The sequence below is a fragment of the Phasianus colchicus genome, chromosome 23 (genome assembly GCF_987193195.1).
Source record: "Phasianus colchicus chromosome 23, bPhaCol1.hap1.1, whole genome shotgun sequence".
Classification (NCBI taxonomy): Eukaryota; Metazoa; Chordata; class Aves; order Galliformes; family Phasianidae; genus Phasianus; species Phasianus colchicus.
The window spans coordinates 2990288-3015742 of NC_143458.1; the positions used below are offsets into that span (position 1 = coordinate 2990288).

General features: G+C 57.4%; 2 protein-coding genes across 8 annotated transcripts; both read right to left on the reverse strand.

Moving 5' to 3' along the window:
* Positions 1-83: 83 nt before the first annotated feature.
* USP2 (ubiquitin specific peptidase 2) lies at positions 84-11984 on the reverse strand. Of its 6 annotated transcripts, none has more exons than XM_031599830.2 (15): positions 11923-11984; positions 10930-11034; positions 9750-9824; positions 7639-8288; positions 3107-3157; positions 2752-2875; positions 2554-2665; positions 2348-2458; positions 2198-2262; positions 2015-2118; positions 1848-1928; positions 1691-1769; positions 1480-1587; positions 1284-1404; positions 84-1200 (listed from the first exon to the last, which is right to left on the reverse strand). In XM_031599830.2, exons 4-15 carry the CDS (start codon positions 8245-8247, stop codon positions 1113-1115), a joined length of 1653 nt encoding a protein of 550 aa, XP_031455690.2. In that variant the 5' UTR covers positions 8248-8288; positions 9750-9824; positions 10930-11034; positions 11923-11984; the 3' UTR covers positions 84-1112. The 6 variants fall into 6 exon arrangements, with proteins under 6 accessions (XP_031455690.2, XP_031455691.2, XP_031455689.2 ...); XM_031599831.2 differs by lacking the exon at positions 11923-11984 and adding an exon at positions 11607-11681; XM_031599829.2 differs by lacking the exon at positions 11923-11984 and adding an exon at positions 11566-11673.
* Positions 11985-12098: 114 nt separating this feature from the next.
* Positions 12099-16471, reverse strand: THY1 (Thy-1 cell surface antigen). 2 transcript variants are annotated; one of them, XM_090123386.1, is made up of 5 exons: positions 16327-16431; positions 15525-15705; positions 14308-14387; positions 13889-14224; positions 12099-13559 (listed from the first exon to the last, which is right to left on the reverse strand). In XM_090123386.1, exons 3-5 carry the CDS (start codon positions 14342-14344, stop codon positions 13447-13449), a joined length of 486 nt encoding a protein of 161 aa, XP_089979512.1. In that variant the 5' UTR covers positions 14345-14387; positions 15525-15705; positions 16327-16431; the 3' UTR covers positions 12099-13446. The 2 variants fall into 2 exon arrangements, with proteins under 2 accessions (XP_089979512.1, XP_031455688.1); XM_031599828.2 differs by lacking the exon at positions 15525-15705 and having other exon boundaries at positions 16327-16471.
* Between the last annotated feature and the right edge of the window lie 8984 nt (positions 16472-25455).

The window sequence follows — 25455 nt, forward strand, 5'->3', positions numbered from 1 at the left end:
TGCCATGGTTCCTTCTAGATTGAATTCTGACTCAGTTTCCCTCCCGCTGCTGGAGCCCTGAGCCAACAACACACACACAGCACTCTGTTCCAGCTAAAATTTATTCCTACACGAGTCTCCCTTGTACGAGACACATCCTGCCCATCTTGCTTACACAGTAAACAAGCCACCTGCCGAGCTGCAGCACTGCCCCAGCCCGGGACCCACCTTTGCCCCCCAGCCCCACCGGGATGCCCCTGGGGGATGTGCTTGGGGCAGGGGGGCTCAGCCCGTACCCAAAGCAGGATGGGTGCTGGGTTGGACTGGGGCTGGGGTTGTGCTGGGTCAGTTGCATGTCCCCCCCCATTGCACCTCAGGCAGGGCGGGATGGGGAGGAGAATAAATTAGAGAAAAGGCTAAAAAGGCCACTGGCATTTGCTAGCTGCAGGATAGAGCAGTGGGGCTAGGTGAGCATCTCTAGGCACCCCATGGGGCTCCTGGTGAAGAGGGGAGGAAAGCCCCAGTACTGGAAAGGTGCTGCCCACCCCCCCCACCCCCCATAGGACGGACATCCCTGTGCACCCCAAGGGCCTCCCGCGCCCCGAAATGGTTTAAGGCACCGTCGTATAAGGAGGTGGGTCAGTCCCCCCGGCGTGAGTCCCTGGGCAGCCAGGAGGGATGCTCCAGGATGAGAGAAGTCCGTGATAAATAGAAAGAAACTCCATGAAACATCATCCTCCCTCCTGGCCGTGAGTCCTGGGCCGATCAGAAAGCAGATAGAGGTGGGATGGAGGTGACCAAAGAGCTGTAATCCTTCACCAGGAGGTTTGGAGGAGCTGGGAGGAGGCTTGTGGATCCTCGGGGATGGCAGAGTAGTACAAAGATGGCAGAAGGGACCCAACTCTGGGTGTCCCCAAGGTCCTGGTGGGAGCAGGCAGCCCCATGGCCCTTGCTCAGTGTTTTTATTACACACCAGAAAGAAAAAAGAACAACCTACCCCAGGGTAAAAAGCAAACACCAGCGGCCCGGAGGCACCGGGGCTACCTGGGTTCTGCCCTCATTTTGGAGCTTTCTACTGTTCTTGGGGTGCCAAAATCCAGGTAGGAGGCTCTGAGGGGTGCCCAGGGGGCCGGCTACATGCGTGAGGATGGGCTGGCCAGCTCGTAGAAGAGCAGGTAGGCATCGCTGCTGCGTACGTGGCTGGAGGACATCGGGGTGACGCTGCAGAGATATGGGGAGATGCACTATGAGCAATGGGGTGCCCACACGAGGTCCCCCTCCCCGTGCCACCCATGCAGCCTCACCGGGAATCATTGAAGCTGTGCCACTCGCTGGAGATGGGGCTCTTGCAGTAGGCAGTGTAGTGTCCCCCCATGGTGGTGCCCGAGTGGTTGGAGACGGCGTAGAGGTTGTAAATGGCGTGGTCTGAGGGGACAGGGTGAGGATCAGTGGTACCAACATGTGAGCTCTGAGCTCTGCCCCCACAGCCCAAGCACTTACTGCAGCTCTGTGAGGCGAACTCCCTCAGGTCCAGGTCCTTCAGTGGGAAGTTGACGAAGGTGGTGAGCTTGCTGGCTCGTATCCTGGCTTCTGAGAAGCGCTTCAGGTCTTTGGGGGGGCACGTCAAGGAGATGGGGAGCAAAGGGAAGCCTGCAAAGAGCTGCCACCCTGCACCAGCCCCACCAACCCCTTTTATTAGTACAAAGGATACGGAGCACCAAGATCTTGGGGAACTTCTGGATGCTGAATTTCTTCGTGCACCGCGTCCTGGCTTTGCAGCGACAACACGTCTGCAGGCAGTGAGCAGTACAGTGAGGACCCATCCTGCACCCATGCAACTCCCTGTGCCCCCACCCCACATCCCATACCGGTTTCTCATCCCCATCCAGCACGTCCTCTTTGGTGAAGAGCCGCAGGCAGTCCATCAGGGTGACTTCCCCATAGCCTTTCTGTGGGAGGAGGGCACAGTCAGGAGCATGGTTTATGGGGCACAATGTGTGGGGTAGGGGGACAGGGAAGAACGGGGACACCTCACCTTGGGGATGGGCAGGGAGAGGTCCCAGAAGGGGTCAAAGGCTGTGGAGCAGTAGCCGCACTCACTGCAGGTCAGTGAGCTCTTCAGCTGCCCAACGAAGAGATCTGGGGGCAAGGGGATGGAGAAGGGTGAGTCTCCAGGCCTCAGCCCCCTGCCTGCCCCCACCCCTCCCTGTATGCTCACCACTAACACGGCTGTCCTCCCGCTCCTGGTACCTCCGCCACATCTGGCGGCTCTTCTCATCATCACTGCGAGACAGAGGGACAGAGCTGCTGAGCAATGCTGGATCCCACGGGCATCCAACCCCCATCCCACCACCCACCCCACACTTACGGGAGGTGGTCCAGGGTGTCAGCATTGGCCCGCGGCCGCACCAGCACGCGGTTCACCTCACTGTGCAGCCCATCCAGGAGGAAGCGCAGGAACTCCTGTGCATCCTGCTGGCTGCAAAGCAAAGGGGCATGGCTGTGAGAGACCCCCCGGGGGCTCTGCACACACCACCAGGCCCACACCACCAGCCCCACACCGCCAGTCCCTACTTGTATCCAACAAAGCATGGGGCGTATCTCTGGATCTGCGTCTTGAACTCGGAGGGGCTCACGCTGTCATTGGGGGATGAGGTCCAGAGCAGCTGGATCAGCTTTGCGAACTCTGCGTGCAGAGAGGAAGCTCAGCAATACGGGGAGGGGGCAGATGTGCCCCATAGCTGTCCTCATCCTGCCCCCCACCCCAGATACCTGACATGAGCGCGGTGCGCATGCGGCTGTTGTTGTTGAGGTCCCGCAGGTACTGGTTCTGCAGGCAGTAATCCCGCAGCTCCTTGGTGTTACTCAGGCACTGCAGGATGGAGTTCATGAAGCACTGGGGGAGGCAGAAAACCATGGCAACGTAAGGCGGAGGGAGGAAGGCGGGTGGTGGCAGGGGGGCACCTTGGGACGGGTGGGCAGGGGATGGGGATGGAGAAGGGGGGAGAGTGGGAAGGCATTTGTCCACCTGCACCACTGGGAGAGTGGATACTGGGGTCCCTAACGTGCCCACAGAATGGCACTGTGTGGGTTGGGGCTGTGCCCACACATGAGGGCAAGCACTCACCGTATTGCCAAGGTTCCGCAGCCCAGTCAGCCCCTGCACCACCTTGGAGCTCTGCAGAGAGAAGGAGTAGGGCTGAGACAGGCTGCCTATGAGTAGCCCGTGGGGCCACCAGCACCGCTGTGGGGCAGCCCCACATGGCCATGCAGGGGCATTCCGGGCTCTCTTGGCACTGCCATGCATAGTAGAAGCCTGAGGACCCATTGCTCACCCAGCTGCCTGGCCTGGGATGACTCCCAGGGCTCAAAGTCCTTCTTGCTGCCCTATGCCCTGCAGGCCAAGCTGGCCACCCCCTGCCTCTCCCTGCCAACCCTACACCCTGGGAAGCTGTGGGTGGCCGTGCTCCATGCCTGCCCTATGGCTGAAGGGGGTGTCCCACTGCTGCCCATCCCTCCAGGACACCCCACACAAGTGCCACCCTCCACAGACACGGCTGCTTTGTGGGATAAAGTCCAGAGAGGGCGGTGACAGGGTGAGCCTCCCCGACCTGTGCCCATCACGGCCGCAGCTCCCGGTCCTTCCCCAGGCGTGAGGAGGGGGAGGAGGAGGAGAGGAGGGGGCCCGTCAGCTCCAAAATAGCAGCAGCTGGTGCGCGTGTGGGAGGTGCTGAGCACCCAGCCCTGACAGCAGCCCAAAATAACCCAGATACAGTTACACGTGTGCCATAGCAATGATGCAGGCATCACCCACAGCAGGGGCACAGCACCGGTGGGCACCCAGGTGCCCCGTGCCGGGCAGACGTGGCTCTGCTGGGCAGCTCGGGTGCTCTGCATGCGGGCCAGTGCCTATAGCAGAGAGCTGGCCCAATGGCCCCACAGCCCTCATCCCTTCCCATGGGGCAGGGATGCACAAGAACCCCGATGCCATAGCCGTGGCTACACCAAGGTCGTATTTCCCCCCCCACGTTTTCCCTTTCCTGGGTGACTCAACTCCAGCTAATCCCCCTCGCCCGGCCGGGGCTTTATCTAGGACACGGCGCGGCTCACAGGCGGCGGAGCAGAGCTGGCTCACGCGGCAGCGGCGGTGGCTGGGGAGTCCCTGAGGCTGCACTGCGGGAGGGGGACAGGGGACAAGGCGCGGGGATGGGGACAGGATGCGGGCCGCCCTGCTCCACCCGTTCACCAGCAAAGTGCTGGAGAAACCCAACTTAGCTAAGTGCCCAGACCCTGACCTCCATGGCCCTGCTGTGCCTGCGTTGGGCGTCCCCACTCCTGGTACTGCTCCCACTTGTGCCGGTGACGCCACCACCACGCTGTATGGCCACCAGCTCCTCCTTGCCACGGGGGCATGGGATGGGGCCAAGGTCACGGCCAGGGCAGCGCTGGCCAAGGGACCCTGGTGCACAGCCACGTGCTTTCACCTCCCCTCCTGCTCCCTGCTCCGGAGGCTCCGTCCCCCAGCGCCGGTGGCATCGATGGGCACCAGCACCACGCACCCCATCCTGCAGCAACGTGCACCCTGAGGGGCAGCGGGGAGCCCCGCGCTCCCCAAAGCACACAGCAGATTCCCCCTCCCCATCGTCCCCTCCTCGGCCCCCCATCCTCCGGGCTGCTCGTACCTTGGTCTTGTTGAGGACGAGCCCGACGAAAGTGGAAACCAGCAGGGAGCCCGGCATGGAGGTGCGGGGCCGCAACTCCTTGTGAAGGTCGGGGAGCGCGGGGGGCTCCTCGGGCAGCGTCACCGTGTACGAGTCCCGCATGGTGCCCCCCGCGAGCAAAGCGAGATGACGAGGGGCCGAGGGGGGGTGGGCAGGAGGGTCCCCTCTCCTCGGGCCGGCCGAGGGTAAGGGTATGGGGTCAGGCCGGGCCGGAGCACCGCCGTGGCCGAGCGGTCGCGGTGCCGGAGCCGATGCCGGCTCTTTGGGGCTGACGGCACCTGAGCGGCTCTGACATCAAATGGGTGGAGAGGCAGCAGCAGGGCTCCGTGACGGCCGGCCCCCGCCGCACCGCGTGGTACAGCCAGCCCTGAGCCAGGGGGGCCCGCGAGGGGCGGCCGTGCCCGCAGCCGCTGCCGAGCTGGGGACGCGGCACCTCGGGGAGGACACGTGCGATGTCCGCTGAGCTCCAGGGCTCCGTCTCGCCACCGCCACGGCATAACGTGGGGAGCACCACCGGCACGGCCCCCTCCGTCCCCGGGGCTCCCAGAGGATCGAAAGTTGCCCCCAAGCCATGGAATGGGGCTGCAGGGTATCCGAATGGGATGCGGAGCTCACGGGACAGTGTTATGGGAGGGAGTGTGGGGAGAGAGGCAGGCGGGGAGCAGCACCCCTTTGCGGGGCAGGGGGGGAAGGAGGTTGCATTAGCACTGGGCTCAGAGGGTGTTTCTCAGACTTGTTTGTTTCACCAAGGCATGGAGCAGGGACCCCCCCAGTCACTCCCCTCTGAGCACTGGAGAAACTGAGGCACCGAGCAGGCAGAGATCCAGCTCTGCCCCTGCAGCAAGGGCAGGTGAGGAGGCTGGCAGCGAGCCCAGCTCTCTGTCCTGCATCCTCAACCTGCATCTCCAAACTGCATCCCCGTCCTGCTTCCCCATCCTGTATCCCTCCACTTCACCCCTCTGACCATCCATGCCCAGGTGTCCTGGCCACCTGCACAGGGAAATTTCCACGGGCTGTCATGTAGCAGGCATGGAGTGAGGCTGCTTTGCCCCCTGCCAGCCCCCAGCATGCTCCCAGCCCACACCAGCAGTGCTTTTTGGACCCCTCGTGATGCAGCTGCAGCCTGCCCTGCCCGCGATGCCTAGCCACTGGAGGGGAAGATGGGGATTGGGGGGGGGGGGTGGGAGCAGGGAAGGAGACTATTTTTGGCATCAGCAAAAATATCTGAGGAGGCATCTTGCAGCGTTATTCATCTGCAGGGCCAGCGCTTTTTGCATCACAAGAGGAGCCCTGTCGTAATCTGCACTCGTGTATATATATATACACAGCCTGTGCTGTGTACACTGTACACACACAGGGACATGGTGTGCACACGGGGGTGCACACCCCGCTGGGATCAGTGGGTGCCCCACAGTATGATCTCACCCACGTGGGGCACGGCTGCACCCCAGGGCTGAGGCTCAGCACCCTGCCCTGCAGCTCAGCACCTGGCTTGGGGTCAGAACTGAGCCTGCTGTGTACCTCAGGTGCCGTGTGGGTGCTGGTGCAGCACTCCCCAGGATGCTAGATGGCAGAAGGGGTGGCATCAGCCCCATCTGATGACCAACCTCATTCCCCAGTGACTTTGGTTGTTCCTATAGCTGGAGAGGGATGCAGGCTCCTGGGGCAAGGCTGCAGACAGAAAGTGAAGGAGCCAGCAACCTGTCCTAGTTGTCCCCTCGGCAGCAGTGACCTTCTGCCATGAGCTGGCACTGCAATGGCAGGACTGGCCGAGGGCCAGAGCCATCAGCTGCTCAGGATGGGGCTGTGCAGAGCTGCCGGTGATTCTGTGGCTGGCTTTGGCCTCCTGACCCTATGTCCCCACAAGGCGGTTAATGGGGTGGCACAGCACTGCTCCTTTCCTTCCTGGCACCATGAATTCTCTGCTCGCTGCAGCTGCACAAACCTCCCTGTACCCCACAGGATGACAGATGGAGCTGCCAGGCTCCTCCATTCCATGTGATGCCAAGGTGCCTGGGTAAGGGGATGGGAGCAGGCGTGGGGACAGCCCCGTCCTTGCCCTGGCTGCAGTGCTGCCCCTGAGGCTGTGTAATGGGGCAGAACCAATGGTAGCAGTGGGTGCACATGTTTCCGGCACCTGGCGTGACCGCAGGCACCTGCAGTTTGTTTTATGATTGGTACGTTCACTTCCCTGCTTGGGAATGGGGGGAAAAATGCATAGGATTGGAAAATTGCAGGTGTGCACATTAAAGGCCAAGGAAACCTCAGCTGGTGTCAGCGATCCAGCTCCCTGCTTGTCTGCTGTCCCATGGCACCTCCAGAATGCTCCCACAGCACTTCTCCCAGGCGTGTGGGCATAGGGGGGGATGTGGGGCTTGAAGGGAAGGAGCCTCTCATCCTGCTCTTGGGAATGCACAAGTGACACCCCCAGCCCTTATCCTTCCTGCTGGGTGCACAGCACTGGGATGGAGCTGGGGGTCAGGCCCTGCACTGGGGGGGACCAACCTCCACCATGGGGTGGACGGAGAGTGAGAGCCAGAGGGATCTTGGAAGGGGACCCAAGTGGAAAATTACCAGCGCTGCTGTGCACACCAGAGCTGGGCTGAGTGCATGATAGCTGCACGTGCCTTGGGCCGTGGCTCTGGGGATGGTACAGTGCCTATTGGAGCCCCGAGTGCCTGTCACCAGGCGTGATGCTGTGCCACCACATGTGACGCTGTGCTGCCTTGGATTATGCCATGCCACCGTGCCAGCACTGCAGAGAAGTGTTCCCATGTGCACCCATTGGGTTTGCAGTCATTGACAGACTGACTCCAGCATCCCTGCACAGCACCATCCCTGCACCACACTGATCCCACCACTCTGCCCCACACAAGCCCACTCGGACCACGCACCCCACTGGCATCATCAAGTCACCATCCCACCGCGTGCCACATACCATGGGGTCGGGGCCATGCGTGCTGCCATAACCATCATCCCTTTCACAGAGCTGGCTGCTGGAGGGGCTGGAGGGCAGGCTGCAGTGGCTGCTCTTCTCCAGGTAATCGCGGACGTAGTCAGAGCGCGTGGCAGCCTGGTACAGAGCACTGGGGCTGGATGCGTAGGCGCTATCCGAAGTGTGCAGCCCCGAAAATTCCTGCACCAGGTCCGAGTGGCTGATGGCTCTGCGACGGCTGAGAAGTGTGGAGGTGGACACATAGCCAGAGGGGCTGCCGGGGGTCCCGGTGAAGGAGTAGCACGAGCCCCCGCTCAGCCCCCCGCCCGGCGGCTGTGTGCGGATGTAAGCGGGGCTCAGGCGGATGCTGGAGTCGGGATACAGGGGCAGGCGGCCGCTGTCATAGCCGCTGGTTGGGGACAGTCTGCTGTGGTGGTACCGAGGGGAGGGCAGGTAGCTGGATTTGAAGCCAATTTTGTCTCTGTCTGCATAGGCATAGGTGGAGCCGTAGGAGGTGTAGGAGCTGTAGCCGCTGGGCATCTTGCTGTAGGTGTTCTCGGCATAGCGGGACGAGTCAACGTACCGTTTCAGTGTGGAGGAGAGCTGGGACATGCTGGAGGTTGGTGCTCAGAGGGCTCGGCTGGAGGCATCGGCTGCAAGAGAAGGGCCTGGGCTCAGCTGCATGGGTTATGGGTGACACCAGAGAGTGCCCACCCCAAGACCCCCACCTGGAGATGCTGTGAGGGGTGAGCAGGAGGCTGCAGGGACACAGGTGACAGAGTGCCTACCAGCCCTCCTTGGGGCATCAGGGAAACACCAGCAATGCCAACTGTGTGCCTTTGGGCACCTGACACCACTGGAGTAGGGCTGTGCTGGGCATGGCAGTGGGCACCTGTGGTCAGTTGATGCCTCTGCCACAGCACTGCTGCCATGCTGTCCCCCAGCTGTTAGCACAGGAGTCCTCATCATCCATCCCTGCTCCCTGTATGGTGCCTGGGGCCAAGTGCAGCCACCACCTACCAGGGGGCACTGGGGACGGTGGGGACAGCCAGGGGTCACCTTCCTGCAGCATACTGCCTGTTTCCCTGCCACACCATACTGCTTGCCTGCCATCAATAATTCAGCAATGGAGGTGGCCACCATGTCCCTGTCTCCAGGCACAGACAGCCTGCAGGGCAGGGTGACAGCCAAGCACTGGGTCCCATGGGGAGGGGTGGCTTCTGCCACACAGAGACCCATGCACGGGACAGGAGGGGGATGGAGGCACCCAGAGCAAACAAGGAACCAGCACAGAGTCAAAGACAGAGCAGCAAGAAACCTCCCCAAGCTTTGAGCAAACAGGGAGGACAGCTCTCTTCTGTGCTGACAGCAGGTCCCCTACCTGTCCCAGGGCTGTGCTGCCTCGTGTCCCTTCCCTGGCTGGACAGTGGTTCGTGTGGCTCTGAGAGTCCCCTGTCACCCAGGAGATGACCCCAGCTCAGAGGTTTTTCCCAGCCCCAATGGGGCGGGCATTGGCCCCACTCCAAGGCAGCGTGGAGGTGATGGGATGGAGCCTGGCCCTGCCTTTGCCATGCAGGGCAGAGTTGGGCCCGGGGATGGTCACTGAGTGCTATCACCATGGGATCCTCCCTCCTCAGCCCTGGGCTGTGTCCCGGCTGCTATTGCTGAGGGAGCAGCAAGAGGAAACTATTTACAAGCAAGAGCAAGCCAGAGCGCACAGACCTGTTTGGGAACTGAGGCCGAGGGGTGAATAATCCCCTTGCAGGCAAACACACCACCAACACCCGGCTCTCCTCAGCACATCCGTGCCAGCACTGGCTCAGAGGCTGCCAGTGGAGAGCTGCTTCACCAGCCAGGATCCAATGCACACTGTGGGGTTTTGCTGGGGGATGTGGGACCCAGCCAAAAACCAGCACTCCCACGGGCACTGGGGTGAGGGTGCTGGAGCCCTGTGGCTCCAACGGGGGCTTTCCAGTCCATGGGATTAGTCCCTACAGGACACTGTCTGCCCTGGGGATGTGGGGAGCTGATGTGCAGGGATGTGGGGCTCAGAAGGGGAACTCGCCCTGGACACAGTGGTGAACCCACTGGTATCATGGGAGGAGAGGTCTTACCATGTAGGGCTGCTGTGTCTGCTAGGATGATCTGCACCGTGTTGTCCCCATGTCACATCGCTGTGGACCCCAGGGCTGCGGGAGAGCAGAGTGTGCCATGAGCCCGAGGAGCTGAGGGGGTGTGAGAAAACCCCGGTTCCTCCCATCGCTCCCTGACCTGCCTGGCCCCTCCCTGCCCAATAATAATGCTGAGCTTTTCTGATGCATAGCAAAGCCCTGGGGCTGGAATGGCTGAGTCAAGCCTCCTGCACCCTCATCATCCTCCCTGGGGAAACTGAGGCACGGGAATGTCCGGTCTGTGGCCACGTGGCCATGAGCACCGAGGGGACACAGCGGTCTGAGCACCACGGGGATGCTCGTGTTGGGGAGCACATCCTGCTCCAACCAACATTCCCAATGGAATCCCCATGGGTCTCCTAGGCATTGAGGAGGCTGACATTCTGCTGGAGGCCTCGCACTGGTGGCCCCAGTGGCAGCTTTCCCCCTTGGTGGCTGCGGAGCCCCAGGGTGAGCTCAGCTTACACAGCCCTGGCTCTGGCCGAGGTGTTACGGCTCAGCTGCTTCTCACTTACGCAGGCTGTGAGCCTTGTCCCTGTGCCCTGAGACGCAATGTCCCAGCCTGGAGGTTACTGCAGAACTCCCAGCATGCTGCCACTGAGGAGGCAATGGGGGGGACCCCGCGTGGAGCACCCTGCCTGCTCCAATCTGGTTTAAGGCCGAGGGTGCTGGGAGGGAGCTGAGGTGGGGGAGCTTTCCCCATGCAGTCACAGCCCGAGAACGCTCCCAGCTCAGTGCACATGTGCCAGCCAGGTGTCACTGTGCTGACACATCCCCACCTGGCTGCTCACTGCTCCAGGGCCACCCCTAGGCAGCAAAATCCCCAAATCCCACAGGGGAACCCTGATGGAAGCCCCAAGGTTACTGCTTTGAGGTCTGCAGGTGGAAAAAAAAACAGGGACCCTGGAGGGAAGTGCACGGGACATGGCTCTGCCCACCCAGGGGCCAGATGCCGGGCATGGTGCTGGGCTGTCCTATGTTAATACCCTCTATGGAGACAGAGAAACATCTTCCCCATGGGTTCACCCCAAACAAAGGGGAAAGAGGGCAGAGTTAGTGGTCCCACTTGCATCCCACAGCCCCCTCCCTAGCACCAGCATCCCCCTGTTCTCCCTGCACTCACCAGTGGGTGCGCGCTCAGGGGCGCAAGGTTGGCACGGTGTGGGGTGAGCGGTGGCTCATGGGGCTGCCTCGTGTCGGTCCTCCCTCCTTGGGGTGCTTCCTGGGGCTGAAGCAGAGCAGAGGTGTGTGGGGGAGTTGGTGGCAGGGTCTGATCACCCCCGGGGCTCAGTTGAGAATGGTCTGGAGGGGCCGTGCCGGAGGGTTGCGGGGCCGCGTAAAAACCACACAGCAGAAATTCAGGGCTCAGGTTACCAGCTAGATAAATATAGCGTCTTTATCTGACCTCGCAGGGCGCTGAAATGCTCCTCTCGCATTCCAGCTTCAGGGAGGCTTAAAGGGGACGTGAGCCCAAGGTGGCCCACGGTAAGGCAGTGAGGCTAGGGGGGCACGGGTGGTTGTAGGGGTGGTGAAGGGTGAATGTGGGCAGAGGGATGGAGATGGGGGACCAGGAAGGAAAGGATGGATAAGGAGTAAGTGGGGAGTGGGGAGATGGTCTGGGTTTTGTGTCCTGGGAAAAGTCACAGGGAGAAGAGCATGGTGGGTGGGGGCCAGGTGCACCCACCCCTACGGCCCCATGGTGACACGGGGGGGACATCATGGCACAACCCTGGGCACCTCTCCCTGACGCCTGACCCACCCAGTGAGCCGGCACCGCGGTGGCCGTGACTCAGCCAGCACCTGCTGACGATAATTAGGCGGGATGCAATTATGGTGGCATCTTCCTCCCTGCTGCCCAGCTCCAGCCCTGAAACAGGGAGGGCCACGCGTCTGGGTGTGACTCCGAGAGACTTCTATGGGGTCACCCATAGGGGTGAGTGCACCCCGTGGCACAAATCCCGTGGCTCTGGGATGTGTTGTGTGCCCAACCTCACTCCCATATGCTCCCTGCCTGCAGGATGCCAGGGCTGCCTTCACACTGCGGGCAGGGAAGGATGGAGATGGGGTGCCAAGGGATCCCATGCCCATGTGCCCAGGGATAGCCACTGGTACCTACCCCACTCTACCCCTCTCCCCATGCCACAGGTTGCCGCAACCCTGAGCTCACAATGAGCTGAGAAGGGTTCTCTGGTATGGAATGGAGGCGTAGATGGGTGCAGGAGGGGGTCACCCCCCAGCAGGGCAAACTGTGCCCCCCCGCAGCCCCTCGCCACACACACAGGTCACCACGGCTCCAACACACAACCTAAGGTTTTATTGTGCAGACAGAGGAAAACTCCCGGAGGATAGGTGTATTGTTGTTGTTGTTGTTGCTTTTTGTAAGGTTGGCTTTTCTTTTTCTTTTTCTTTTTTTTTTTCTTTTTCTTTTTCTCCTTGAACAGAATTTCTTTGACGACAAGCTGTGGAAACAACTACAAATGTTCACAAAAAAATGAGACTTGGAGACGCGTCCCTGGCCACGCACAGCCTGGGCAGCACTAGACAGCAAGCAAGCAGGCAGGGATGGGCAGGGACAGGCATTGGGGTGGGAGGCAGTGGGGTGGGAGGCAGCTTTTGGTGGCCGGAGAAAAGCAAAGAGTGGGGACCAGCTGCTGGGAATCGCTCTAAGCTGTCAGGCACTGCACAAGGAGATCAGTGTGGGGTTCGCTCCGCAGAGCTGATGCTCTTGCCAGCACTTCCTCCTACCCTGTGCCCTTTCCTGGGAGAGCTCTCTGCTCATATGGGGTCCGCTGTCTCCTGGGGTCCCGTGGCACATAGGGACAGGCTGAGGCTATGCTTGGGGTCCCTCTCCCCACTCTCGTTGACCACTGGGAAACATCTTAGCTTGACCGAGGGTGGCCTTAACCACCTTTTTCTACCCCTAAATAGAGACAGGGAGATGCTGAAAGGGAGCGGGGAGGCAGGAGGGGGCACACGGGCTCCTCCCAGCGGTCCGATGGGGTTGGAGGACAGGGATGCATCCCATGGGGAAGGATGGGGAGCCCAGATGTTCCCCAAATAAAACCCAGAGGTGCTGCGGAGGAGCCCTCTCCCCAACCAGGCTCACTCCCCAGGGGGGCACGGTGCTGTGCCTAGCTCAGAGAGGCTCCGCAGGCCTCCCTGTGGGGCTGGCAGCACTGCTCTCGTCACAGCTATGGGCTGGTCCCCTCCCCCCGGCTCCAGCTTGGCTGCAATGGTCAGAAGTCACTGGGTCACCTGGTGCTGCAGCCACAGCACCGGGACCCCTCCCCACGCTCTCCCATCACCTCCCTTACCTGCTCGTCCAGCTGCATTTCCCCAGGCCAAACAGAACCCCAAAAGCTAAGGGGTGGGAGAAGCACGGATCCCCCAGCACCAGCCTGAGTGCAGGGAGGGCACGATGGGAGCAGCGATGCTGCCTAGCAGAGCCACCATGCAGCAGAGCAGGGCGTGATGGCAGGGCTGAGCACAGGACGGTGGTTAGCGTTAGATACACGGCTATATAGAGATAACATAGAGAGAGGTTTCGTGTGTTCCAAATCTTCTCTTTCCAAGGGCTGCGCTCTGGCAGGGGAGGCGGGTTGGCTGGGGTGCTCTGTGAGGGTGCAGGGGGTATTTCCTTTCACAGGGACACGAAGTCCACAGCTTGCAGGAGAGGCAGGGAGAGGAGGAGCAGCAGGAGCCACGAAGTGTTCTGGATCAAGAGGCTGAAGCCGGCACACTTCTCCAGTTTGTCTGTGAGGATGGGGAGTGGGGAGGGAGAGAAAAATGAGATCTCACAGGAATGAGGTTAGGGTTAGGTGCTACGGGGTGTTGGGACCCTACTGCTCACCTCATCTTTGCCATGCAAATGCAGCCAGCCCCACCCTGCCCCACTGCCCATTTCCCCTTCCACTTCACAGAACAGGAGAGATTTTGGGGGCAGAGACCCTGGGGAACACCAAACCCTGCCTGTGCCTGGTTTGGGAACACCCGCAGTGGGATGTGTTTTGTTTTGCTGGCCCTGCAGAGCCCAGGGTGGGTAGGAAGGAGAAACTGGAGGCCGGGCTCTGCTGCCCCCTCACCTTTGATGACAGTGATATTCTTTATCTGGTTGCCAGTGTAGTCGTTAGTGGCCTTCAGCTCGCACACGTAGACCCCCTCATCGCTGGTGGTGAAGCTGTGCAGGTAGAGGCACACCAGGTTCTTGTGCACAGTGACGTTAGCTCGGTTCCTGTAGACGTTCTCGGCAACGTTGATGGTGCTTTGGATGATGTGCTTCCTGTTGTCCTTGGTGAGGCTGAATTCGTAGGTCAGGGGGTTGCTGGTCTTGTTCTCATAGCGGCAGTCCACACGCAGGCTCTGGCCCAGCAGGCAGGCGCTCAGGTCCCGGATCATCTGGCAGTGCGCAGCCTGCAGCACTGGGACAGGCAAGCAGAAAGGGGAAATGTGAGCACTGGGGACATCCGAGCAGCCCCCCAAATCAGACCCCACAGAGCCTTACCTGTCAGGATGACAGCAATGCTGACGGTGGGGTTCATCTTTTCGAGTTGCCCAGAGGGTGGCTGCCAGTGAGAGATGAACCTGGGTGGGGGGAGAGATGCGGTGAGCCAGGCAGGGCTGTGGCACACAGCTGTGCTGCACTGACGTGGGCACGCACAGTGTGGGCTGGAGGCTGCTGCATCTTGGACCAATGATGCTTTACATCCTGGTATCCTTAGGGATGCCAGCCATGCTCTTTTACCCGCATGCAGCCCCCACAGCAGGCATGAAGCATAGTGCAGACCCTCATGCAGTGCTCACCCTGTGCCTTGGGCAGGCTGGGTGCCTGTTCAAGGACTGGGCAGGAGAATGGATGCTCCTGGTGCCTGCACAGCGTGGTGCCAGGTGAGGGATCCAGACTGCCCCCTCCCCCCCCCCCCCAGTGGGTGAGCTCAGCAGAGATGACTCATTGCGATGCAGTGAGGGAAAGGGGCCAAGAGCAGCAGGAAGGAGGGACACGGCAGCTGGACACAGCCGAGATGCTGAAGAATGGCATCCAGACTCCACGGGCTGAGTCTGGCTGCTGGGTGGAAGGTTTTTGGCGTCCTGTTGGGTCCTTATCCCTGCAACTCAGCCCTCTGAAGGCTGCCTGTGGTTTGCGTGGGCTTGGAGCTGGGGATGTGCCATCCAAACCCCAGCCCTGCTGGTGATCTGATCCAACCAAGAGGAATCAATTATAGGTTTGCAGCCCAGCCAAGCAATTGCATGGGGAATCCAGCCGCAGATATGCAGAGCACAGGGAAGGAGTGGGGGAGCAGCATTGCAGGAACAGAGCTGAAGGATGCTCTGCAGTCAGTCCTCCTAGAGGGGATTGGGGGACGTCCAAGAAGGGTTCTGAATTAGCACCCATTGGATCCCAGTCTGGCAGAGGGGAGAGCAGAGCCCAGCCTGGACCTGGCAAAGCATCCAGGGAAGAGCTGGGAACTGCCTGTACCTCAGCCATCTGGATTTTTCTTTTGAGCATTTTTTGGGTCTTTCATATAACATTCAAAGAGGAAATACCAAAACCATTCACTCACTCTGAAGCTGTGAAAGGTCTCTATTTCACAACCTCAAACCCTGGTGAAGCATAAAAAAATCCCTTCTCTTTGGTATTGATAATCAAGAGGTTATAAAAGGATACAGAGGCACAACAGAGGAGACTGAGTCTCCTCCGCTTTCCTCCAAGCTGGCTCTTGCCTTTTGCTTTGTTATTCCCCAGCTCTGACTTGCTCCTCCTTGAACATCCTGGGACACTGCCTAGGTCACAGCCACATCAGCTCAGATGTGCTCCTGAAGACGGTGACCTCCTCCCATTGATGCACAAAAGCACTCTGATTTTCTCAGCTTCGTGTCCCCCAGCCCTTTGGTCCCTTGTACTCTGCAGCAGGAGCAGAGCCAGGTGTCACCCTCTTCTGAGTGACCCCAGGGGCTGTGCAAGGGGACAGGACTCACAAGGACACGGGCATCCGAGGGACTCCATCCAGCCCTGCGGAGCAAAGCTTTGCACCATGCTCTGTGCCACGCCACAGTGCACCTCTGCGCCCAGCACCGTGCCAAGCAGGGGATCACCGGCGGGGAGATGGCAGATAGGAGGACATCAGGGGTGTGAGACACCGAGACCCAGTGCAGGAAGGGCAGCGAAAGCGGGTACGCGGGGGTCTGCGTGCGTCCGTGCGAGGAGCAGAGCTCGGGCATCTGCCCTTGCAGGGATGCAGGTGGGTGCGTGTGCGCGCGGGCGCGCCCGTGGAGCAGCGCCGCAATTCCGACCATCGGGAAATAGAGGAGAAGAAGGAGAGGGAGCAGCGATGCGAAAAATCGAGAGCATCTCCCTCCATCACCGCCACCCCCCCAGCTCTCAGCTCCAGAACCCCCTCCCCGCTCGGTGCGCCGGTGCAAAGCATCACCGCGGCACGCCCGAGGACCCCCGGGCCGGGCTGGGGGACGGCTCCCCCCGGCTCCCCGCTCTTCATTCCCCGCGGTGTCCCGATGCTCTGCCTACCTGCGGCGCGGTGCCGCCCGCCTCTGCCCGCTGCTCCCGGCGCTGCCGCCCGCTGCTGCCCGCGGCTCCCGGCGGGGTGTGGGAGGCGCGGAGCTCCCGCAGTTTGGGAAGGGCCGATCGGGCGGTCCCAGCAAATCAGGACCGGGAGGCGTCACGCAGGCTCAGCCCCCAGCCCTGCGGTGCTTGGAGGGGGGCTGTTTCTGCAGCTTTGCTTCTGCACCCCCCCGACACCGGGCCTGAGTGTTGGGCGGTGCTGTAGCCCCGAAGCAGCCCCGAAGCATGGTTGGGTATGGGTGGGGGGTCTTGTTTGGCACACCCTCCTCCCCCCCCCCGCAGACCACCACCACCCTTCTCCATCTTTGTGCGGGCTGGAAGGGGTGGTGGATCCCCATTGCCATGGGAACGCGGCATTTTGCATGCCAGCCTGCAGCCTTCCCTGGCAATGTGGGGTTGTTTTGCTGGGAAAGGAGGGTGGTATGGATGTGGGAAGAAGAGTTTGGGCCTGGCTCTGCTGGAGAAGGGAAGAGATTCCCCTTCTCCAAATGCATAAAAGTCAGAGTCCTCACCAGTGCAGCCTGCACCAATTCACTCAAGAACCCAATGCTTGCCTTTGTTTAGGAGGTGGTAGTAGGACCAGTGGGGACACTGGCACTGTGATGCCACAGGCCACCAGCCTTCTGGTTTAGCCCCAGGGTTGGTGGCAGAAAGGATACAACCAAGAATTGTTCCATTCTGCCTCCCATCGTTATGATGGGAAGGGTCTAAGCAGAGCTGCTTCTGAACAGGCAAAATGTCTGCCTGAAGGCAGCCAGGCAAAAGACATCTCCCCTGCTCTTGGGCAAGGAGATGGAAGCATCAGGGAGTTGATCGCCCTCAGGTTTGGATCCTAAGGCATCCCTAAGGAAGGAGCAGAGGCATGCAGGAGTCCTGCTTGGTCCTCACCTCCTCCCATCCCTGGCTAGTCTCTGCAAAAAGGGCTGGCTTGGTGAAAGATGATATGGAAAGCCATATTCTGCTCCAGCAAAACCTGATCCCAGGTGACATTCAAATGCTGAGGTTTTGCAAACTGCCAGTGCAGGGGAGTTTTGCTAATTCCACAAAATCTAGACTGGGGCTGCTGGCTTGCTGAGTGGGCTGCAGGGCATGCTGCCCCAAATGGGGTCTGACACCCAGGCTGGCCAAGGACTGCACCCAGCTGTGTGCATTGCATCAACACCATAACAGCAAGCTGAGGTGGTACGGACTGACAGTGTTGAGCAAGGGAGCAAAGGCATGGCAGACTGGCACAGAAAGCCAACGTTAGCAAGCCTGAAAACAGACTGATGCCATGCAAATTCACAGAAACACTGCCTGCATGTTGCTACGATGTCATGGTGCAAAAAAACCCCAGAAGCCCAAGGCTTGCAGACAGGGCTGTGATGTGGGGCAGCGCATGTAATAGCATGCACGCTGGTGGGTTCTTTTCCATTTAGTCCCACATTTTCACAGGCTGTCTCCTTCAGTTTCCCCCTAGTCATGCAAATATAGGCAAGCAGAGAATTCACACTCAAAGGGCAGTTTTGGAGGCAAGCTGTTGCCCAAATACCATTGCAAGTGATGTCAGCTCCCTTTAAATTTCTGGTTGATGGTGCTGTGGAGACAAGCGTGATTTTGCAGTTTTTGGGCAGTGCTGGCAGCAAGCATCCTGCATAAGTGATTTGTAGAAGGCTCCTTGCAGAGGTTCTCCAGCTGGATGCTCCTTTCACTGCAGACTGCAGTCTGGATGCCATCCATAAACCAGAGAAAATCAGACCCAAAAATCAGACCCCAAGTCATACATAACACAGGGGCAAAAGGAAAAATGAGGGTGGGGATGAGAAAATCTAATGACAGGCTGAGAGAGAGGGGGAAAGGCAGTGTGTGCAGTAGCAAATGTCAGGCAGTGACAGACAGACAGACAAGCACAAGCAGGGGAGGGAGGCAGCTGAATAGAGTGCAGCAGTGCAGGCTGATATCAGCAGGCACGGATCGATGCAGTGGGACAAAGCACAGCCAGCCCTCCTGAGAGCTCAGATCAGCCAAACTGCCTTCAGTTCTGCAGTGAAATCCAACTGGTGGGGAATGTGGGGAGTCCTCCTGCTGTGCTGAGGTGCATCAGGGGCAGCACTGCTCCTGCAGTGCCCAGCAGCTGCAGCACAAGGGAGGAGGACCATGCCTTAGGTGTCTGGTGCTGCTGCAGCAATTAAAACCTGGCCTTGCCCCAAAGCACGTCTGCTGCAGCACACTGCCCTTCCAGGGAAAGGCTGGGTGCACATCCTTCTCAGGAAGAACACCTCTCCCCTGCTTTCATCCTTTTCCAAGGCATGGAGAGAGAGCATCTCTCCTTCCTGCTCATGAATCACTGCATAGCTGAATGCTGTGTGTCTGACTGAAACCCTGCCCACACTGCAGCCTCTCCCTACCAGTAACTGTCCACTGTTATTGCTGGGAATGGGAGGCAGGAGGGCCTGACCATCATCTCCCAAGGAGAGGTCCTTGGCCTCCTCCACAAAGCTGTTAGAGCCAGAGTTACCGGATGGAAGAGCAAGAGAGGGCATCCGAGAACAACTGTGATCAATCTAGCTGTGGCTTCAAGGATGGAAATGCCCACCTGCCAGGCAGCACAGGGCTGTGAAGGATCTGTGCTTGCTGCCCTTCCATTGCTGCTTTCAATAGATGAGGAAGGGAGGCTGCAGAAAAGCTTTGCCCTTGTTTGGAGAGACAGAGCAGCCCTTGGGAGCCCCACGGGATGCTATATAGAGCACGGCCCAGATAAGAAGCCCATGGGCTTTGTGACACCACTGCACAGAGCAGGGGTGGAGGAGACTGCACTGCGTGCAGCACAGCCACAGAAACAGGGTGGGCAGGGCTCCTGCTGCAGCACCGCTGGGGATGCTGCACTCTGAGCAGCCCTGTGAGCCCAGTGAAAGGGAGGGATGCCTGATGCAAAGCCCCAGTGTTAGCAGGGAGGTTTGCTGGAGGAAGATTTGCCCGTGGCACTGGATGTGGTGACATGCACTGTGCAGCAGCATATGAGATACTGTCTCTGAAATCAAGCAGCTGCAAGTCCTTGGTGGGACTTGGATGGGAAATGCTGCTGGGCAGCAAAAGCTGCAGTCCCCCAGTGGTGAGGGCCAATGCCACCATCCATCCCTAAGGAATCAGTGGCTTTTAGCTGAACTCTGAGCCTGAGATGATGATTACTGTATGGACAGCTGATAATTAACAATTTGGCCCGATCCATAACAATTCTAGCTAACAACAAAGCTATGTTGATCACTAAAAATTCTGTGTAACTATAAGCTATACTGACTGCCCATGATTGTAGATAACAATAATCTACTCAGAATGCCAACATTTGTATGTGACAGTAAAACTCTAATTATAACCACAGCTCTATGGGCTGTCCTCACCACCAAGGATCCCTATAAGAACCCCTCTGTCCCCATAGCATTGGGTGATAGAGATGCCTCTATCAATGAGCATTGATGGCAGCATCAGATCCCACACAGTGGATGCCTACTTCATCTGGCTGCCATCCCACCCCCCTGGGACCTGGGAACCTACCAGGCAAAATCCCTGTCCTACACACAGTTCTCCTGCCCTACCAGAGCAGAGCAGCCCTCCTTCAAGCCTTCCTGCCTACAGCTATGAAAATCTTCCTGCAGGAGGTTCAGTGGGAGCCAGCCAGGATAACAGGAGCCTGGAAGAGGGGGGTGGTGGAGGCATGGAGCTCTGTGCTCACTCCATCTGCTCCCCAGCCTCAGCAGGAGCGGAGCTGCACCGCCTGCGTCAGCCGCCTCCTCCTCGCTGCCTCCCATTGCAGCGTGTGATGCATCCTGCTGGTGCTTGGCAGGGGTTGGGTTTTTCCCACACAGCTGCTGGCTTCCAGAGCTGCTCTCTGTATTGAGCAAACCCTCTCTGTTCTGAGCTTACAGGGAGACTCATCCCTAGGGAAGGAGGGATATCTCTGTCAAATGGACCTGGCTGGCGTGGCTGATAGCTGCTAGCTCACTTTGCAGATCTAGGGCTGGTGCCTGCAGGGTGAGGCTGGAGGGCTCGTGTTCAAACTCCCTGCAAGGCTGCCACATCTCTTCATAACTGATTTGATGTGGACGGAGAGCTTGAACTGGGAAAAGGTGCTGTTTCAGAGGGTGGAGCTTCCCTGCTACACCTGCTGAACCCGGTGACACCTATCCCTCATTAAGATGGGATTCGAGGGGAGCACAAACAGGGTTGTGTGACATTACAGGACCTGGGCAGTCAGCTGATGCTCAGAGCTACTTTAGACTGCTCTGTTATGGGGGAATTTAGCTGGAAAAGAGGAAGCTGCTGAGCAGAGAAAGGGTCTCAGAGCACAGCACTGCTTCTGCCTTCCATTCTCAGCCAGGCTTTCTGCTCTATGTCTCAGAAGAGATGAATAATGCAAGCTACAGAAAATGGAAATAGCTTTCCTGCATTTTCTCCTCCTACCTGCTGGGCCTTCAGGAATGGAAACTGTTTATGAGCACTGCTTATTTATGAAGAAACCATCAGGACAGGATGGTTAACTCTCAGCATGCAGGCTCCCAGAGAAGAGCAGCCAACTGGAAGCAGATTCCTGCAGGGATGCAGGGCACCCCTGTGATCCGGGCCAGCTGCAAAGCTCCTGGCTCTGGGAAGAGGTGGGTTAAAGGTGGGCAGGAAGGTCTAGCACAGCACAGAGCTCAGTTTTACCGTGGGGACTGGTGGGAGAGGGATGCTCAGGCCTGGATCTCACCCTGGCAGCAATAGATGGGTAGGGGCTGTTGCTACAGCACACACAGTGCTCCCGTTTAGCAGCCAACCAGCTGCTCCCTGCACTTGGGTTTGTGTCATCAGCTCCAGCGCTCGCACATCTCCCCCATTGTTAGCAGGGACAATGGCAGTGTGTGTCAGGGCTGGGCAAGGAGATCCCCCTGCCCTCCTTCCAGCTGATGGCAGACAGTGGGTCTGCCCTGCCTGAGCCCCCCCCCAGCCCCAGGGACACCCACGGTGTGGGCACAGCTTTGCCTACCTACAGCCCAGTGGGCATTCCTCCAAGGCACACGTTACCCCCTCTCCCATCACCATCACCCTTGGAGCCACAGCTATCCACGCACTCAGACTGCAGTTGCACTTAGCAATTCTCCCCAGTCCATAATGACAAATTGTTTGGAGAAGAGGGCAATTTTCAAGCACTTCCCAGGCAGCTTTTTACCCATTGTTGTCTGCTTCTGCTTGCTAGAAGGCTGGAAAGCTTTGTGTTCCTGTGCTCGAGGCACAGCTAGCAAGCTGGAGTCTCCTGTCCCCATCTCTTCCAGTTCTCTCCAGAGAAGTTAAGTGGGTCACTGCAGAGAAACACATCCTGAAGAAATTGCTGCTTTTTTTTTTTTTTTTTTTTTGTCCAGGCCAACCCTCTCATTTGAAAAATGGGTCTAGGAGACATCGCTGATGGAGACAGCACAGCCAGCAGTGACCACTGAGTTGTTGTAAAAAGGAACCTCAGGAACAATTCTCACTTGGAAAACTTCATCTAGCATGGCTCATAATCACTGCCTGCCCTGTAACCACAAGCACCAAAACAGAACACCTTAAATTAGAAAGTGATGGGCAAGGCCCCATGAAGAAAGGAACTATAGGCACCACGGCCAGGCAGTGCTGTCACTGCTTTTTGCAAGATCCCACTTAAGCATTGCAAGAGACATCAATCTGCTTGCTTAAATGACAGCAAATCCCCTCACCAGGAGTTTCCCATCAAAGCTGTCACTCATGAAACAGTGGGTTTATTCCAAACCCTTCATATTTTAATGGGCAAAGCAGGGATGTGGATACTGGTGCAAGCTTTGCTGCTCTTTTCAGAGCCTGTTTTCTCTGCTACTGACAGCTGACAAACGGTGCAGCCACATGCTATGCACTTCTGTGCCATCCCTAAAACAAGTGATGCAACGAATGAAGATTAAATCCCTGTAATTTTTTTTTAAAAAAACACTTTACTGGAAAAGATAAATGCTCCCAAATGTCTGCATTTACCAGAAGAGATCTCAGGTACTCAGCTGCTCATGTTCAGCATCGGAAGCTCCACCACACTTGGCTGAGCATTGATTCCTAATGGAACTTGGGATCCTGCCAGCCAGCACTTGATTACAATTAACTACCTCTCCTATTCTTTTAAGATAATTTAATTGGTTTATTAATCTGTGTATTGCTTCTAATGGCTTAACAATACGCTCTGTGTTTTATGCATAGCTTTGTATTTTTTTCCGTAACCGATGCACTCAGAAATGGGCTGTGATATTCACTGTGTGTGCAATCCAGGAGCCTTATTTTTGTTATTTAATTATTAATTGGGAATGGAAGCAATGGGTCCATCCCATAGTCTGTGCAAATTGCCTGTGACAGCTGATGCACTAACTCCCCCTTGGGGAGCTCCACTTCCAGGCCAGACAGCCCCAAAGGCAGGAGGCATCTATGGCAGGAAGGGACCCAGCCATACAATCATAGAACAGCCTGGGTTGAAAAGGATCACAATAATCATCCAGTTCCAACCCCCTGCTGTGTGCAGGGTCGCCAACCACCAGACCAGGCTGCCAGAGAACCCACAGGGTGCCATAGGGACCTATAATCATAGAATCACTGTAGAGTCACAGAATGGCCTAGGTTGCAAAGGAGCACAATGCTCATCAGTTCCAACCCCCTGCTATGTGCAGGTCACCAGCCACCAGACCAGGCTGCTCAGAGCCACATCCAGCCTGGCCTTGAACGCCTGTAGGGATGGGGCATCCACAGCCTCCAACTCTGGAAGTATTCAGAGCTCACTGAAATCGATGGAAATCCGTCCAAAGGCTTGAAGTGGAATTCAGGTGCGTCCACCTGCAAAGCAATCACTGTGGCACGGAGGGAATGAAGGCAGAAGGCAGCTCCACCCAAATGCTGCTGTGCAGGAAAGGACAGGTGGGGACCTCAGCCTCCACTTCACCCCCATTTACAAAACCTCACCTGCACAGAACTCTTTGTTATTATTCCCAATGTGTTTCCAGGAAATCACCCACAGCCTTCAGCCAAGGCAGGGATTGATGCATTAAGAGGAGGTGGTTCAGTTCCCAGCCTTCACTTCTTGTAGTAAACAGCAGCTTACATTGTGATGCTCAATAAATGCCCTTTTTGTTAAGTGTATGTTTATATGTAAGTGGAGCTTTCCCCTGTGTGTGTGCATGATTACAGCTGCAATGCTTTCTGCTGACAGCACGTGTTTCCCATCTAACTCTTTGAAGCCAACACATAGAATCATATCAGAGAATCATAGAATGGCCTGAGTTGCAAAGATCCACAATGCTCATCCAGTTCCAACCCCCTGCTGTGTGCAGGTCACCAACCAGCAGCCCAGGCTGCCCAGAGCCACATCCAGCCTGGCCTTGGATGCCTGCAGGGATGGGGCATCCACAGCCTCCTTGGGCAACCTGTTCCAGTGCCTCACCACCCTCTGGCTGAAAAACTTCCTCCTAATATCCAACCTAAACCTCCCCGTCTTAGTTTAAAACCATTCCTCCTCATCCTATCACTATCCACCCTTTAAGCCATCCCAAGACACCCACAAGCTGTCCCAGTCTCCTATAGTAAGATCTCTTTCATAGCACTGCATCAAACTCCCATCTGGAAACCACCTCAAGACCCCTGAGATTCCACTGCAGAGCACCTGGGTCAAACACAAAACAGCCTCAGCTGCAGATGGTGTCAGAAGGCATAATTATAAGGATTACAATATTTGTACAAATTATACAAATACTGTAATCCTTATGATGGATAGAGGAATGGCCATCCCACTGTGCAGGTGTGGGCAAACCCCTCTGTTGTAAGAGATGCTCTGTGGCCAATGTGGTAAGGGACAGTGTCTCTGCAACCCCCACCTCTACTGGAGGAAAGGGTTGATGCTATCCTTCCCCCTTCATGCACGTGCAAATGCCAAATCCAACCTACTTCCATCTCACATGCCAACATATGTGACACATTCCCTTCTTGCAATGAACAAAAAAGGACCACAACTCAACAGCCAGCTGTGCATCCACCACTGGTGAATATTACCAGACCAGCTCCTATCATGGGAATCCAGGTCTTCCTCCGCTGCCTATCCAATCTCTCTGTCTCTCTCCCCATCTCTCTTCTCTTTTTCTCTCTCTAAGTGATATCAGAATGTAACACGAGGCACACCATCATGGCTTATTGCCAAAAAGCTGTATATATATAAACATATGTATATATATACTCCCCTAAAACTCCACAACATCCTCTGCAGCAGCTCCCTAGGCTCTACCCTATGCCTCCACCCCATTTACAATGGAAAATCAGGCACTCCAATGTGATTTCCCCAACTTTTCAACCACATGGCGCTCACTTAAGATGGATATTTTCTCTCTCTTTTTTTTTTTTTAAACACAAAAGCATCCTGCTTAATCTTTTCCACATTTGTGCTGCTGCTTTGCCAGTGAGGGCTCCAAAGGGAGTGTGCTGTTTTGCACTGGAATGAGGTCACACAGAGCTATAAAGCTAAGAAAATAAGAGCGTTCCCTATGCATTTTAAGCCTTTTATAGGTCTTCTATTTCCACCTGGACAGAAGTTATCTGTGTTTATAACAAGAGGACATTTTCCTGCAATCAAAACCCTGCAGCTCACCTCTGTTCTCAGGGCTGGAAAGCCTTAGTGACACTTTCCCCACCTCAAGGAGTTACAGAAGAAAAACAAAACCTCATTTACGAATTCCGTAAGACTGGGAGATATTTCAAGACTTTTCACTACTTCTTAAAATGCCAACACCCAGCCAAATACTGAGCCCTATCCAAAGCTTTAATCCTGAACACTCAGGGGGTGATTTAAGCACCTCTAATCTCTCCCAAACCAGCCTACAGCATGAGCAGAAGTCCCCCCCAGGTGTTGGGAAGCTTCTGGCAGGTGCCCCATCTGCTGGCATTGGGGCTGGGAGACCTCATGGGCAGCACCTGGGAGCAATTACCAGAGCACAGGTGCAGCCCAGCCTGATTTATTGAGTAAATCCATTAACTTTTGCATTGGGAGCGCATTCTGAGTGAGGTATTTTACACCTCTTGCATGGAAAAGTT